Raw genomic sequence first — 16,500 nt, forward strand, 5'->3', positions numbered from 1 at the left:
CCATTTGGGTTCTTTTACCCTCTGCACATGCACAAAAGTCTTTGTGCATGCACAGAGGGTAAAAGAACCCAAATGACGGCATCTAGGTGGGCAGGCAGAGCCTCATGCTGCCTTTGTGATTGGCACTCCGACAGGCATGAGCAAACCGGAAGCATTTTACTCCTGTTCTAGAAGATTAATCTTAAATGGTAGAATATAAATACGCTTTAGTATCTTCATTGTCAGTTCCAAGGCTGGCACTTGTATCTGTTGCCATTAGTTTGATCTTCTTTATATTTAATCTTAGTCCCATTTTTTTTCCCATTGTGCTCTCTGATTTTTATTGCTAGAACTTGCAAATCCTCTGCATTTTCAGCTCTCAGAACAGTGTTATCAATGTAGCACAGCTATTTATCTTTCTCCTTCCAATTTTAAAACTGCACTCATCACCATGTCCACATACATAAATCTGCTAGTCTATATACACTGCCTTCAGACAAAATGCAAGAAGTATATTTCACAATCTTCTAAGATGCCTTTGTATATTCATTTATTAAATTTATACACTGGTCATCTCACTTTACAAAGTCACTTTGCAAGGCTTACATTGAATTACAATGCTTGTGAAATGTATTCTGATCTTCATTTAAAGTTATGCTGACTTTTTAAACTCTTGTTTTACTTTGTTTTATGAATATTACCATACTTTAATATACAATTTCCATGTATACGTATTTCAAGCATTTTTATTGTTTAAATGTAACAGATATTTCAAATTAGTTTGCAATTTCATTTTTTTCAGTTATATTTAGTAAAAGTTAACCTATATGAAGTGCAAAAACTTAATGAAAATAAAAAATAAAGGATACCATACACCATTAAACTTTAAAAACCAGACAAGGTAGTTCCAAAGTTAATAATAAACATAAATGTTCTGGCAAATATTTGTAATTTTCTTAGATTTTTAAAAATATATTGTTTGCTTTGGACTTTCCAAGATTTATTCACATTGTGTTGTTCATATCGTGTTGTTCATAGCTCTCAATATCCCTATTTTTTAAAAAATTGTCATAAGTAACATTAAAAAATAAATGTTCTTATTTTCATTCTTGAATACTTCTAAAGACATAAGGATCTCTTTCGATTTCCAATAACTTACAATGCAATAGTAATATTAGCAATGCTAGAACATCATCTGAGAATCTACAAACCCTAAAATTATATGAGTACACAAAGGTACATTAAATAGTTCTTAAAATTTACTTGAACTTCTATCAAACTCAGTTCCAGGAAAAGTAAGGTTCCTTTGAAGCTTATTAGTGTTTCTGCACATACATATTAATATTGATGAACAAAGGAACACAAAAGTCCTAGTTTGCATATAACTATGTTAATGATGTAATTATTAATACCACTATAGATCAGTAAAATAGGAAACTAGTTTATATCAGGTCCATGTTACTATTCTCTGTACAGAGTCTGCGGAGAGGGGCGGCATACAAATCCAATAAATAGATAGATAGATAGATAGATAGATAGATAGATAGATAGATAGATAGATAGATAGATAGATAGATAGGTAGGTAGGTAGGTAGGTAGATAAATAAATAATGAGAAAACTGTGTTTTCTGGATTGAATCTAGCCCTCTTCTCTGCCAGTTTTAAAACCATATAGTTGGAAAGAGACGTTTTTGTTCAACTCTTGCCTGATGCAGCGTGCCAAATTAAGCATCTCTTGATAGATGTCTGTCTGACTTCTGTTTGAAGAGATCCAGTGAGGAAAAGACAAAAAGTAGAATGAAATGGAATTGTCACTTCCTATAATTTAGAAACTGTTAGTACAAGGTACATGGTTGTTAGGGTTTGCCTAACAAGGTACATGGTTGTTAGGGTTGTTAGGTTTATCTATTGTAGTCTCTTGAACTATCACTTTAAATGTTTTGGGCTGATTCGCCATAAGAGGGCGCCAGTACTCTTTTCCCTCAATGATGCTTTAACGGTCATTTGTTTTTGCTTTTCCTTGAGGGGGGACTGTGTTTGCTTAGTGCTTATTATATTGTATGGCTTAGTGCTTGTTATTTTATTTATTTATTTATTACTTAGATTTGTATGCCGCCCCTCTCCGAAGACTCGGGGCGGCTCACAACATGTAAAAACAAATCATAAGCAATCAGACAAATTTAAAATATTTAAATATTTAAAAACCCCATATGCTAGCAGACACACACACAGACATACCATGCATAAATTAAACGTGTCCAGGGGGAGATGTTCAGTTCCCCCATGCCTGACGGCAAAGGTGGGTTTTAAGGAGTTGTTTACGGAAGGCAGGAAGAGTAGGGGCAGTTCTAATCTCCGGGGGAGTTGGTTCCAGAGGGCCGGTGCCGCCACAGAGAAGGCTCTTCCCCTGGGGCCCGCCAACCGACACTGTTTAGTTGACGGGACCCGGAGAAGGCCCACTCTGTGGGACCTAATCGGTCGCTGGGATTCGTGCGGCAGGAGGCGGTCTCGGAGATATTCTGGTCCGATGCCATGAAGGGCTTTAAAGGTCATAACCAACACTTTGAATTGTGACCGGAAATTGATCGGCAACCAATGCAGACTGCGGAGTGATGGTGAAACATGGGCATACCTAGGTAGGCCCATGACTGCTCTCGCAGCTGTATTTTGCACGATCTGAAGTTTCCGAACACTTTTCAAAGGTAGCCCCATGTAGAGAGCATTACAGTAGGTGATGAGGGCATGAGTGACTGTGAGCAATGAGTCCCAGTCCAGATAGGGCCGCAACTGGTGCACCAGGCGAACCTGGGCAAACGCCCCCCTCGCCACAGCTGAAAGGTGTTGTTCTAATGTGAGCTGTGGATCGAGGAGGACGCCCAAGTTGCGGACCCTCTCTGAGGGGGTCAATAATTCCCCCCCCCAGGGTAATGGACGGACAGATGGAATTGTCCTTGGGAGGCAAAACCCACAGCCACTCCGTCTTATCCGGGTTGAGCTTGAGTCTGTTGACACCCATCCAGGCCCCAACAGCCTCCAGGCACCGGCACATCACTTCCACCGCTTCATTGACTGGGCATGGGGTGGAGATGTAAAGCTGGGTATCATCCGCATATTGATGATACCTCACCCCATGTCCTTGGATGATCTCGCCCAGCGGTTTCATGTAGATGTTAAATAGCAGGGGGGGAGGACCGACCCCTGAGGCACCCCACAAGGGAGAGACCTAGAAGTCGACCTCTGTCCCCCCACTAACACTGACTGCGACCGGCCAGAGAGGTAGGAGGAGAACCACTGAAAAACAGTGCCTCCCACCCCCAGCCCCTCCAGCCGGTGCAGAAGGATACCATGGTCGATTGTATCGAAAGCCGCTGAGAGGTCAAGGAGCACCAGGACAGAGGATAAACCCCTGTCCCGGGCCCGCTAGAGATCATCCATCAACGCTACCAAAGCGGTTTCCGTGCTGTAACCGGGCCTGAAACCCGACTGCTGGGGACCTAGATAATCGGCTTCTTCCAAGGACCGTTGGAGCTGGAGTGCTACCACCTTCTCAACAACCTTCCCCATAAAGGGAAGGTTGGAGACTGGATGATAGTTATTAAGCACAGCTGGGTCCAGGGAGGGCTTCTTGAGGAGGGGGCGCACAAGCGCTTCTTTATAGAGTGATGGAAAAACTCCCCTCCCCAAGGAAGCGTTGGTAATCTCCTGGGCCCAGCTCCGTGTCACCTCCCTGCTGGCCGAAACCAACCAGGAGGGACACGGATCCAGTAAACAGGTGGCGGAACTCACAGCTCCAATGGCCTTGTCCACTTCATCAGGTGTCACCAGATCAAACTCTTCCCAGACAGGTGGACAAGTACGTGCCCCAGTCACCTCGACTGACTCGTTGTCAGTCGACTCTGTTTTACAATTGGAGTCGAGGTCGGCCCGAATCCGAGCGACTTTATCAGCGAAAAACGTGTTAAAATCCTCGGCACCATTCTGCAAGGGCTCCCCAACTCCCCCCTGATTAAGAAGGGAGCGGGTCACCCTAAACAGAGCGGCTGGGCAGGATTCCGCTGATGCAATCAAGGCGGCATGGTACGCGCATCTTGCCGCCTTGAGCGCCACTTATGGATTGTTTCTGTTTTGTACAGATGTAAATAGTACTTGTTAAGCATAACTAAGTCTGTGTCTTTTTCTTTGGCTTTGCCACACATCCACACTCTGTTAAAATTCTCTGCTCAGTGTATGTCAAAGGTCTCATAGCCTAGCTATACCGAGATATACCAACAGAAACACTTTCCTTTCAACCCTTTTCTTTAAGTTTCCATTTCTAATTTTTAGTTCTGTTTTATAGGATATCAGATATCTTCTAAAACAGCTATACAGTGTTCCCTCGATTTTCGCGGGGGATGCGTTCCAAGACTGCCCGCGAAAGTCGAATTTCCACGAAGTAGAGATGCGGAAGTAAATACACTATTTTTGGCTATGAACAGTATCACAAGCCTTCCCTTAACACTTTAAACCCCTAAAGTGCAATTTCCCATTCCCTTAGCAACCATTTAGATCATTACTCACCATGATTATTTATTAAAGTTTATTTAAAAAAATATTTATTAAAGGCAGATGAAAGTTTGGTGATGACATATGACGTCATCAGGCAGGAAAAACCGTGGTATATGGAATAAACCCGCCCCGAGTCTACGGAGAAGGGCAGCATACAAATAAATAAATAAATAAATGAATGAATGAATGAATGAATGAATGAATGAATAAATAAATAAATAAATAAATAAATAAATAAATAAATAAATAAATAAATAAAGTATTTTTAAATTAATATTTTTGAAAAACCGTGGTATAGACTTTTCGCGAAGTTCGAACCCGCGAAAATCGAGGGAACACTGTACTATTGACTAAGCAATATTATATTCAAAGAGAGAAACATTTTTATAGCTACAGGTTTTTTTAACCTACTGTATTTTATATAATGATTCCATGTTTCATTATATTTTTCTATACAAAAATCTACTGCAGACAGTACTGTTTCCATCTTCATTGACTGAACAACACTCCGATGTTTCTCTTTTCCTTTTATTTTGTATCTAGAGAAACTCTTTTTGTATTCATCCACACCTTTCACCAAGCTTACCAACCATTTTGAGCTTTAGTTTTTCTGACACCATATCGACATATTTCTTCCTGTTCTCATTAGTTTCTCATTTATTGCTATCCTATTTATCAGGAATACACTGGAGTTCTTCTATGCTGTCCTACTTTTCCTCCTGTGCCCTCTGACTTATCATGAACAGATGCTGGAGTTCATTAATGCCTTCTTTTTTTGAAGTTGAAGATATGCCTAGGACTGAATGCTGCTTTAGTTTCCATTATAATGAAACCAGGAAGCATTGTGCTATCATTTCCTCAAAGTACTTGTTACTTCTAGTTCCTCAGGTTAATTTCCATATTGGGAACACTCAAGAGTAGAAGGTCCTCTATAACTTCCTTGCCCTTTAATAAGACATCTGTCAGCATGCAAAGTCAGGAATTTCTCAGAAAGATTTGGCAGAGTTCACTTCTCAAAATATCTACAAGTGAGGAGAATTTTATAACACTACTACTTAAATATTTGATCTGCAATTTTCTTTCATAATGCATCATTCACACTTTCTCCTTGGACAGGGAGACAATAATAAACAACCACAAATGTACTATCAGCTTATTTTAATCCAAAGGTTCTGCACTGTTTTGTTATACAATCTATTCCTCCATCTATTGCTTCTGTTACTTCTGAACTAATTGTATGAGTCAACCATTGTATTCCAATCAAGGTCTTATCTCACCAAATATTTATCACACTTCTTAAATCGTATTTGCTTCATTGCACTCACTTGTTTATTTCTCATACTCTGGGAATTAATGTGTAAAGAATTAAGGTCATTCATGCTAAGCCATTTCCTTTCTGATTTTTATCAAGTGGTTTAATAAATGTCATTTTAGCAATAGTGTGATACCTCATCTTACAAACACCTCGTCATACAAACTTTTTGAGATACAAACCTGGGGTTTAAGATTTTTTTTGCCTCTTCTTCTGAACTATTTTCACTTTACAAACCCACCACTGCGCTGGGATGCCCCGCCTCTGGACTTCCGTTGCCAGCGAAGCGCCCATTTTTGCGCCCCTGAGGCTCCCCTCCATGGGAAACCCCACCTCCAGACTTCCGTTGCCAGCAAAGCGCTTGTTTTTGCGATGCTGGGATTCCCCTGCTGGGATTTCCCTGCAGCATCGCAAAAACACAGAAGTCCAGAGGTGGGGTTTCCCATGGAGGGGAGCCTCAGGGGAATCCCAGCAGTGCAAAAACGGGCGCTTCGGCTGGCAAAAGGAGTGAATTTTGGGCTTGCACGCATTAATCTCTTTTCCATTGATTCCTATGGGAAACATTGTTTCGTCTTACAAACTTTTCACCTTAACCTCGTCCCGGAACCAATTAAGTTTGTAAGACAAGGTATCACTATACTCCCTTTTTTTCCTATACTGAAGAACTGTAAATAAATTGCATCATGGTTTTCAACTATAACAAACTATAATGAAAGATGCATATTATAGGAATTAAAGTTTCCTACTCAAACCCACCCTGCTTCTATTACATATAGATTTATCAGTTGTTGTTTTTTTTAAATAAATGCTTCAACCCATTTCATGTAGAGAGAACATCTTCTAGATCTATCAAATTATGATCCTCTAAACCAGGGTGTTAAACTCAAGGCCCGGGGGCCAGATCCGGCCTGTGGAGTGTTTTGATCTGGCCCATGGGACAACTCTGGAAACAGTGAAGGACTGGCCCGCATTATCTCTGCTATCAAGATGGCTTTAGAAAGACAGAGAAATTTGAGACATTATTTATTTTTCCCCCAAAAGATTTTTATTTTTATTTTTATTCAAACCATACAACATATCACATATACCTTCATTATAGCATAATAATCATATATTACCTCTAACAGTAACTTAAATTTACAAAACAATTTTAACTTATAATAATCAGTCTGTCCCAAGTTTTTTCTCTCCCCACTTTCCATCTCAAGTGGCTATTCCACCTACCTTTCCTACTTTCTTATTCCTTCTCTCCCCTCTTCTCTCTTTCTCCTTCCTTCCACCTCTTCTGCTATCTCTCCCTTCCTTCCTTCCTTCCTTCCTTCCTTCTTTCTGCCCTTATATTCCCTTCTCCTCTCTCTCTTTTTTCTCCTTCTTTCCTATTTCCCCTTACACCCTCAAAAACCTTTCTACGAGTGGAAGATTCCTAATTCAACTATTTAACAGTCTAACAAACCTAATTTTCAACCTCTAAATATACCATAACTCTCCTTTATTATATTTCTATATTCATTCCATTCCATTATATTTTAATTTTAGGTATATGTCATTCATCTAATGCTTCCTCCTTTATCTAGTTTCATCATCTGAGTCGCACCCATTATTTCATTCCCCTTCTTCCAGTTCTTATTAAATTTAATAATTAAATCTCTTCTTTAGGCAAGCATAAAATTTCACCCCAAATTCATCTACATAGTTTAACATATTTTAGTTTTTCTCTCCTCCTTAAAATGCATTATTACACAAAAGAACATGTGACTTGAACAAACATCCATTTCTCTAACATTGAAATAGTAAATATTGTCAATCAAAATTCAAAGTCCAATTATTTCAATCTATGTAATGTAATTGATTCTAATTTAAATAATAATAAACAGGTTTATGACAACAGCTCTTTATTAGTAATTGTGAGAACTCCAGCAAAAACACAGCCAGTGGCTCCTGTTTAAATAGTGAGCTCCGTCTGGGAAGAACTTTGTAGAATACCATGGACAGCCAAGAAAACAAAGCAAAACAAAAAGCAATCAACTCAGTAGAAATAAATGAATGAGTTGAATTACTCTACTACTTTAGATATGTTATGTGAAGATCAAGATTCCTGGAGAAGGGTCTTCTAATATCTTGGGAAGGAAAAGAGAATGATCAACAAAAAGCTGGATAGATTCTGTTACAGTAAGGGCCGATTGTCCTTGAGAAACTCTATATACGTAGTGACTAAGAGTTTCAATGATTTGATGATACTTTATCAAGATATACACTATGACCTTACTGAAAGTGTCTGATTTCAGTCTTTTTCAACTGGCTGATACCTAAGACAGTGATGGCGAACTTATGGCATGGGTGCTACAGGTGGCACGCAGAGCCACATCTGCTGGCACACGAGCTGTTGCCCTAGCTCAGCTCCAATGTGCATGCTTATGTGCCAGGGGAAGCTGTTTTCACCCTCCCCAGGCATTGAATTATGGGTGTGGGGTACTCGCGCATGTACGATAGCATGTGCGCTCACTCTTTCAGCACCCAAGGGAAAAAGGTTTGCCATCACTCGCCTAAGATGTCCATTTTTTAGTTGATTCATTTCATTTTTCACCATGTTCAGTTTCCCTGTGTCCGTGTTTATTATTTATTTATTTAATTTATTTATTTATTTTGTCCAATACACAATGAGGGTTTTAGTGGGTATATATATAGATAGCATATATACACATAGTAAAATACATGATGAAGGTTATAGAGGAGATACTCATAATAAAATATATCTAAGAAATAATAGAAAAGAAGATAAAGTAATAGAACATATGAATGAAAGAATAGAAGAAGAGATATAGGAATAGAAGTAAGGTATAGGAGATATAGGAGAGCAATAGGACAGGGGACGGAAGGCACTCTAGTGCACTTGTACTCGCCCCTTACTGACCTCTTAGGAATCTGGATAGGTCAACCGTAGATAATCTAAGGGTAAAGTGTTGGGGGTTTGGGGATGACACTATGGAGTCCGGTAATGAGTTCCACGCTTCGACAACTCGGTTACTGATGTCATATTTTTTACAGTCAAGTTTGGAGCGGTTAATATTAAGTTTAAATCTGTTGTGTGCTCTTGTGTTGTTGTGGTTGAAGCTGAAGTAGTCGCCGACAGGCAGGACGTTGCAGCAATTCAACTATTAATCTATCTTTGTAGCTCTGGATTTATTTTCCGCCATGACAACATCAGCAACTATGTAAATGTGTTAAAGGCTTTAATCTAGCTATATCATAAACACCATAAATATTATTTTTTTAAGAAAAAACCTCAGCTCATCCTCAGGAGAAATGCACAATTATTCTTTTGTAATATCTTTTCAGAATGATTGATTAACATGCATTGTCATCAGGTCTTACTTCATTGACATCATGTTCTTTGTGCAATTCCAAAGCGGAAAGAGTCCGTTTTAAACATGGAAAAGCTACATTAGAATAGAATAGAATAGAATAGAATAGAATAGAATAGAATTTTTATTGGCCAAGTGTGATTGGACACACAAGGAATTTGTCTTGGTGCATATGCTCTCAACGTAATTATTCATTACGTTTTCATGCTTTCTCTATAGTTTATACCATGTATAGTTTTTCTCCTTTTAGCATCTTCTCCATCCTATGTCTTTCTAAATGGGAGGAAACAAAGGTTGGAGCTCTTACATCGTCAAGGCTCGTATTCTTCATTCTTACCTTCCTTTTGAAGTCATGACTGATTCATTTTCGTTTTTACCTTCCCTTGCTTTCTCTCACTTGTTTATCCTATCTTTGGGACACATTTCTTCCTGCAACTGTCTTGACCATTTTTCACGTTCCAGAATTTCTTTGGGGAACAAGTTCTTTTCATCAAATGCAGCTTTCAGAGCTATCAGACCAAATGAAACAAAGTCTTTATTTCAATAAATATATATTTTAATAAATATCAATAAATATGCAAAAAATATGTTAGCGAGAAATCTTATTTTTGAGTCGCTCATTTATACATCCCACATAACTATTAATTTTACAACATGTTGCTTTATTTTTCAAGCCTCTGATTGATAGAAGAAGGTAGTGGCAATGCAATGGCTAGAATGGAGTATTGCGGGGATAGTTTTGCTGACTGCAGGCTGCCAGATGTTTGCCAATTCGAATCTCACTGATTCTCAAGGTTGACTCAGCCTTCCATACTTCCAAGAATAGTAAAATGAGGACCCAGATTATTGGGGCACTATACTGACTCTGTAAACTGTTTAGAGTTTACAGAGTCAGGATAGCAAAGCACTGTGAAGCAATATATAAATGTGATTGCTAATTATGGCAGCTGATCTCAAAGCATCTCACAGTGGCTTAGTAGGTCCATATCTGGGGCACCTCCTTTCAAAATGAATGTTAAACCAGCAGTAGGAAACATTGGCTCCCATAAGCAATAATATACCATTAAAAAAAATAAAGAAGAGGGGGTCAACCTATTTACCCAAATACCCAAAGACAAGACAAGAAACAATGGATGGAAACTAATCAAAAAGAGATCCAAACTAGACCTAAGGAGAAATGTATTTGATAGTGTCAACAAACCAATAGAACAGCTTCCCTTCAGAAGTTGTAGGTGGTCCATCAGTGGAGGCTTTTAGAAGACACTGGACAGCCACCTGTCTGAAATTGTATAGGATCTCCTGCTTGAACAGTGTTCTGCCGGGCTCTCTGGTAGGAGCCTCCCGAAAATTCAAGGGCACAAATTTCAGACACACACACATTTGAAAATTCAAAACAATGTTCTTTATCACAAAATTCAAAATAAACTAAGCACTCTTTTTGTATTGCAAAGAGCACTCGTCCCAAAACAACCGGATAGTATGTACAATTTCCCTTAAGCAGTCATTCAGTACTTAGCTAGCAGCTGTGAAGAAACTTCACACCCCTTCTTCTTCCAAGGAAGTGAGACACACACACACGTTGTTCTGCTTTGGTTTCAAAAGCGTGAAAAATCAACAAAGTCCAGAAAACAGCAACACAGGATTCCTGAAGAACTGCGATCAGATACTCTTCCACAACGGCCAAACCCACACACGCTGCTATTTATAGCAGCAGCCCTAATTACTGGAGCCCCACCCAAACACAGGTGACCTCTATTATCTCCTGTAATATGTCCTTACTTGGTCTCTTCTACGCATAATTCTGCGCTTTGTGGGTCCAAGACATCTTCATCCAAATCAATGGAAGATAAGGGAGATTGACTGCCTGGGCTGTGTGCCAAGCCGCCCTCTTCCAAGTCACTCCCACCTTCTTTTTTTGTCCGAGGAAACTAAACTCTGAACTGACTCTGTCGGCAATAACACAGGCCTATGACATGTTGAAGTTTCCCCTGCATCCACCTCTACATTCCCTGGGGCAGGGAACAAACGGGACTGGACTATAAGACCTCCACGGTCCCTTTCAAATCTGATATTCTATATTCTAACTTTTGTTGCCCCAGGTCCTCTGAATCTTGGTAATATAACTGTATTGTGTTTGTGGCAAATCCAACCTTAATGAGAAACCTTGGGGTAGAATACTTATGGCAATCAGTTTAAGATTACAGTGATCCTTGTTTTTCATGGGGGATGCGTTCCAAGACCACCCACAAAAAATGAATTTCTGCAAAGTAGAGGGAAAGATATTTTTTCATGTATTTAACAAGTATTTGGACTTTTAAACCCTCCCTGTATTGTTAACAACCCACCGCTGCTGGACCGCTGAGAGAGACCAGCTTCTCTCAGCTACCGCGTGGGCTGTAAAATAGCAAATCCACAAAAGATGAACCACGAAGTAGCGAGGGATTACTGTATCTGTTGGGTTCTTGTATAGTGTAACAATCTCAGAGCAGAAAGTCAAAATTCATGTCAAATCTTAACTGTATGACATTAGGAAATTAAAGCATTATTCCCAACCTTGTGGTTGATTTAATTTGTACATTTCCAAGGGGAAATGATGAAAGAAACAAACAAATATAATACAACAGTGTCAGCAAGATCTGTCAAATATTGTGTCTTTTGATTCCCTCCCCCTTTTTACCATTATATTAGATTAGTCCACCCTTCTGTGCAAAATAATAATACTTGCAAATTTCTCAAACCAAAGAGTTAACACTAAAATTTACCTCATTTTGGCTTTTCTCCATTGTCTAAAAATATAGGATTTTTTTTTTCAAGGATTAATGCGAGAATTCTGAAGTGCTTCATATAAATTTAAGAATAGCATTTTATATCAAAAGCTCCAGGGAAACAAGAGAGATTCAACTGTCTGGCAAGATTAATAACAGTCTGGAAAATCAGTATTTTGCCAACTGAGATCATATGCCTAGCTAATCAAGAAGCTGTTTGGAAATTGATCAGACTTCCAAAAAGTTCATTTTTAATTTTAAAAATTGATTTTTGGAACAAAACAGGATCTTTTTCTTGCTTTATGCTGAATCATCAACATAACTCCAGTTTTACTCGTTTTGTTTTTCAGTTGCTTTCCATTTAATTCCCAGTTGCCTCTTAATACACAGCTTGAAGTTGCAGCAGGTTTTTTCTTCTTCTACCATCAAAAGTGCTGATGTGGATATGTGTAAGAAGTCTTATTGCTAATCCTATTCCATTCACATTGGCAATCTATGAATGATCTCAGGTTTTAGCAAGAATGCTGCCTTTGTGATAAAGGTTCTCTATTCTGATGTTTGACGTGGATATTTTTGGCTCAAGTATCTTCCAAAGATATTATTTGGACATCAAAGAAAAAAAATCACAAATCATATTGTGTTTGTGCAGTCCCAAACAATACTTCTTTCATCTGATTAAACCGTCTTTTAATTTTTTATGAGACGTTGAAAGCACAAAAACAAATAAAAGTATTAAAGAAACCTTCTATCTGGGGGGAAACAAGACATAAATGTATTTATTTATTTGACTTCTATGACGCCCAGTCCTGAAGGATTCATGGCAGCTTACAACATAATAACAATACAAAAAGATACAGCAATAAAAAAATAAGCTCCAAAAAACTAACTCCAGTAAAACACATTTACATAAAAACCAATCAAATCTTATGCATGCACACCATTCATAAAATAAAACTTGGCCATGAAAGATGGGCAATTAAAAAATAAATTATATGGAGAGTAGCAAAACAAGCTAGAGAGGATAAAGCCAGCAAGAATTAGCTTGATCTTCTGATGTAGTCAGGGCCACCATCAGGAATTTTGGGGCCCCATACAGCCTAAGTGTCTGCCCCCCCCCCCCCCGCCATTTTAAAACTACTGCCCCCAAATCCCGTGCCATGCCCACCATGGCCACACACCCTGGGCAAGCCCTCCCCCCGGCCCTCTGAGGTCAAACACAGCCCTCTCTCACTCTCTTCCTTCCTCTCTCATCTCTTTCTTTCTTTCTTTCTTTCTCTCTCTCTCTCTCTCTTTCTCTATCTTGCTTTCTTCCTCTCTCTCACTCTCTTCCTTACTCTCTCATCTCTCTCTCTTTTTCTTTCTTTCTTTCTCTTCCTCTCTCTTCCTCCTCTTTCTCTATCTCTCCCCCTCTTGCTCTCTCTCTCTTTTTCTCACTTTCTCATTTTCTTTCTCTCACTCTTTCTCTCTCTCGATCTCTCTCTTTTGCTATCTCTTTCTCTCTCTCCCCCCCTCTCTCTCTTTCTCACTTTCTCTCTATCTTGCTCTGTCGCTCTCACTCTCTCTCGTTCTCCGGATGCTGGCGAAAGTGATTTTCAATGTCCCTGCCAGCCCGCCCGGAACATTCAAATTAAGAAAAAAAAAAGCCGGCAAAGGTTTTCTTTCTCTTTTTTTTGGCAAGAAAAAACCTTGGCCGGCAGAGGAGAAAGAGAGGTGGATCGGGTGGGCGGGCGGGCATGCGGGGGGCAGTGATGAGTAGCCAGGGGCGCGAGGGTGTTAGACGAGCGGGGGGGCTGGGGGCGGCCGCGGCGTGCGCGCACTGGGAAAAGGGTGTGCAGGGCCAGGGGGGCCTTTTGGGGTGCGCTGGCTAAGACGTGCGCAGCCTACAGCTACAGGGAACGCCCCAGCCACTCAAGCCTCATTCCCCATCGCCGCCACCCCGAAGGGGCTCCTACCTTCGCCGTGCGCTCCAAGAGAGGGCCGGTACTGCGAGGAGCTGGAGCTCGGCGTCGGCGCTGCTCACTGGGCACAAATTACTGCTGGCGCCAGGGGGCCGGCAAAACCATCCGGGGGCCCCCTATTTGTCAATTTGGCCGGGCCCCTGACACCACTACCAGTAGTACCGCCCTATCGGCGGCCCTGGATGTAAATGTGCAAAGAGTTTAATATCTAATGGAGTTTTCAAAAGTGCCTGAGCTGTCTGACTTTGGTGCACGCCAAACATAATTTACAACTTTGGATCACAGATTTTCTGAATCTTCCAACTTTCTTAATTCCTGAGAGGGGTCTTACAAGTCACCCAATAAATCCAAGACCTCCCATTACCTTGCTCTCTTCTTAAAAGAGATAAGCTAGTGGTATTAATTTTTGCCTCTCGCCTGCAAGACTCAGGGCAATGAGAAAAATAATGAATATCTACTTACCTGCTGAAAAAGTAGGTAGTTTTAAATCTTTAGTAGACTTTTCTGCTAACTTCTCCCCAGAGTATTTGTCAGTGCGCAAAAATAATTCGAGCTCATTCGTATCTGTTATCTCCTTCAGGGCTTCAATCTTCAGTGACCTAAATACAACTTGTCCGGAACCAAAGGATCATTCCAAAAGCAAATTCTAGCTGAAGAAAAACTACCTAATCACATTAAATCCACTTGTGTGGCTAAAAATGTTCAGCCACAAGTTAAATAAAGAAACGCCAATCCTCATACCAATTGCTCTAGAAACACCCATAATTTTAATTAAATGGCAATTTTTCCAAGAAAGCTGTATAAAACCCATCTTTGGTCTGAAGTCCAATTTAACATGAAACTTCTTGCTGACCCATTCAATCACCTTCCACTCACAGACTCCAGTGTTCTTATTTAACTCAAGGCCAGACACTGTGTCCCTAAACATCTTTTCTGTGGCCCTCAGAAACCCTTGTGACTATGTCAATCACACACATGGTGGGGTTTCTTCCCCAATTGTAAAGTAGAAAGCACACAAAAATTGTAACATAAAATCCCTAAAATAGGTTTAAAGTTGTTGTGGTTAATTCTGGCCCAGCTCCTGCCCCAAGGAATGTGGAGGTGGAGGTGGGGAAAACATCCACACGTCACAGGCCTGTTTTATTTATTTATTTATTTATTTATTCATTCATTCATTCATTCATTCATTCATTCATTCATTTATTCTATCTATTTATCTATTTATTTATCTATTTATTTATTTATTATTTTATTTGTTTAGTTATTTATTTATTTATTAGATTTGTATGCCGCCCCTCTCCGCAGACTCAGGGCGGCTCACAACAATAACAAAAAACAATGTATCACAAATCTAATATTAAAAAAGTCTCTAAAAAAACCCTTATTTAAAAAAACAAGACACACACACAAACATACCATTCATAAATTATATAGGCCAGGGGGAGATGTCTCAGTTCCCCCATGCCTGACGGCAGAGGTGGGTTTTAAGAAGTTTGCAAAAGGCAAGGAGGGTGGGGGCAATCCTAATCTCTGGGGGGAGCTGGTTCCAGAGGGTCAGGGTCGCCACAGAGAAGGCTCTTCCCCTGGGTCCCGCCAGAAGCTGAAGTGGTCGTTGACAGACAGGATGTTGCAGCATATGATCTTGTGGGCAATACTTAGATCAACTCAGAAAATTAAAGTTAAATTAACTCAGGATGACTCAGCATTCTCCTCATAGTCCTTCATTATTATTATTATTATTATTATTATTATTATTATTATTATTATTATTATTATTTATATTTGTATGCCGCCCCTCTCCATAGACTCAGGATATTGCACAATCCTGACAGTCCTCTCTATGGCCATGCATGCCATCACCTCAGGTCCATTTTCGGTCACTGTCTTACATGCACGCACATCTTCCACTGGCCAGCTGTTCTTCAGATCTCTGCAATGCATGCATGGAGAATGCATGCACAGAGCATGGGCACACAATGCGTAGGTGCATGCACCTGTACCTTGCAGTTCACGTGGGGCACATGCATGGGGTGATTACGCCTGCAACTGCACCTTGCAGTTTGGGTGCGTGTATTCACTTTGGGCATTTGGTGTCTAAAAGTTTTGTCATCACTGCTTTATACAGTACAGTGTTCCCTTGGCTTTCGCGGGGGATGAGTTCCAAGACCGCCCGTGAAAGTCAAATTTCCACGAAGTAGAGATGCAGAAGTAAATACACCATTTTTGGCCATGAACAGTATCACAAGCCTTCCCTTAACACTTTAAACCTCTAAATTTCCATTTCCCATTCCCTTAACAACCATTTAGATTTATAAACATAATTATTTATTAACAATAATTATTTATTTTGTTATTTATTAGCAAAAAATATTAACATAATTAATGATTTTAACAACAATTAATGATAACAAGGCTGATTGGCTGAGATTTCGGGCAATCAGCAATGGCGTATTAAAGTTTGGCAATTAATATTTTAATTAATATTAATATTTTAATTAATATTTTTAAAAATATCAATTAAAAAGTTTTAATTAATATTTTAATTAATATTAATTAAATTTTTAAAAATTGTAGTATAG

At 39.6% G+C, this 16,500-nt stretch overlaps 1 protein-coding gene across 5 annotated transcripts in view; it reads right to left on the bottom strand.

Annotated features, from left to right (window-relative positions):
- Positions 1 to 713: 713 nt before the first annotated feature.
- WDR49 (WD repeat domain 49) overlaps positions 714 to 16,500 on the bottom strand; it is a 147,259-nt gene continuing 131,472 nt past the window's right edge. Inside the window, exons 18-20 of one of the 5 annotated variants that reach the window (XR_011559239.1) lie at positions 14,384 to 14,530; positions 9,536 to 9,707; positions 714 to 1,736 (exon numbers count right to left, since the gene is read on the bottom strand). Coding sequence is in view for 1 of the 5 variants with exons in the window: in XM_070753568.1 (XP_070609669.1) it covers positions 9,592 to 9,707; positions 14,384 to 14,530 (263 nt within the window). In the remaining 4 variants the exon portion in view is untranslated. Of the gene's footprint in view, positions 1,737 to 6,858; positions 9,708 to 14,383; positions 14,531 to 16,500 lie in introns of those variants that run through there. The other 4 variants (XR_011559240.1, XR_011559238.1, XR_011559241.1 and 1 more) reach the window with 4 other exon arrangements.

Source organism: Erythrolamprus reginae, chromosome 5 (assembly GCF_031021105.1).
Source record: "Erythrolamprus reginae isolate rEryReg1 chromosome 5, rEryReg1.hap1, whole genome shotgun sequence".
NCBI lineage: Eukaryota > Metazoa > Chordata > Lepidosauria > Squamata > Dipsadidae > Erythrolamprus > Erythrolamprus reginae.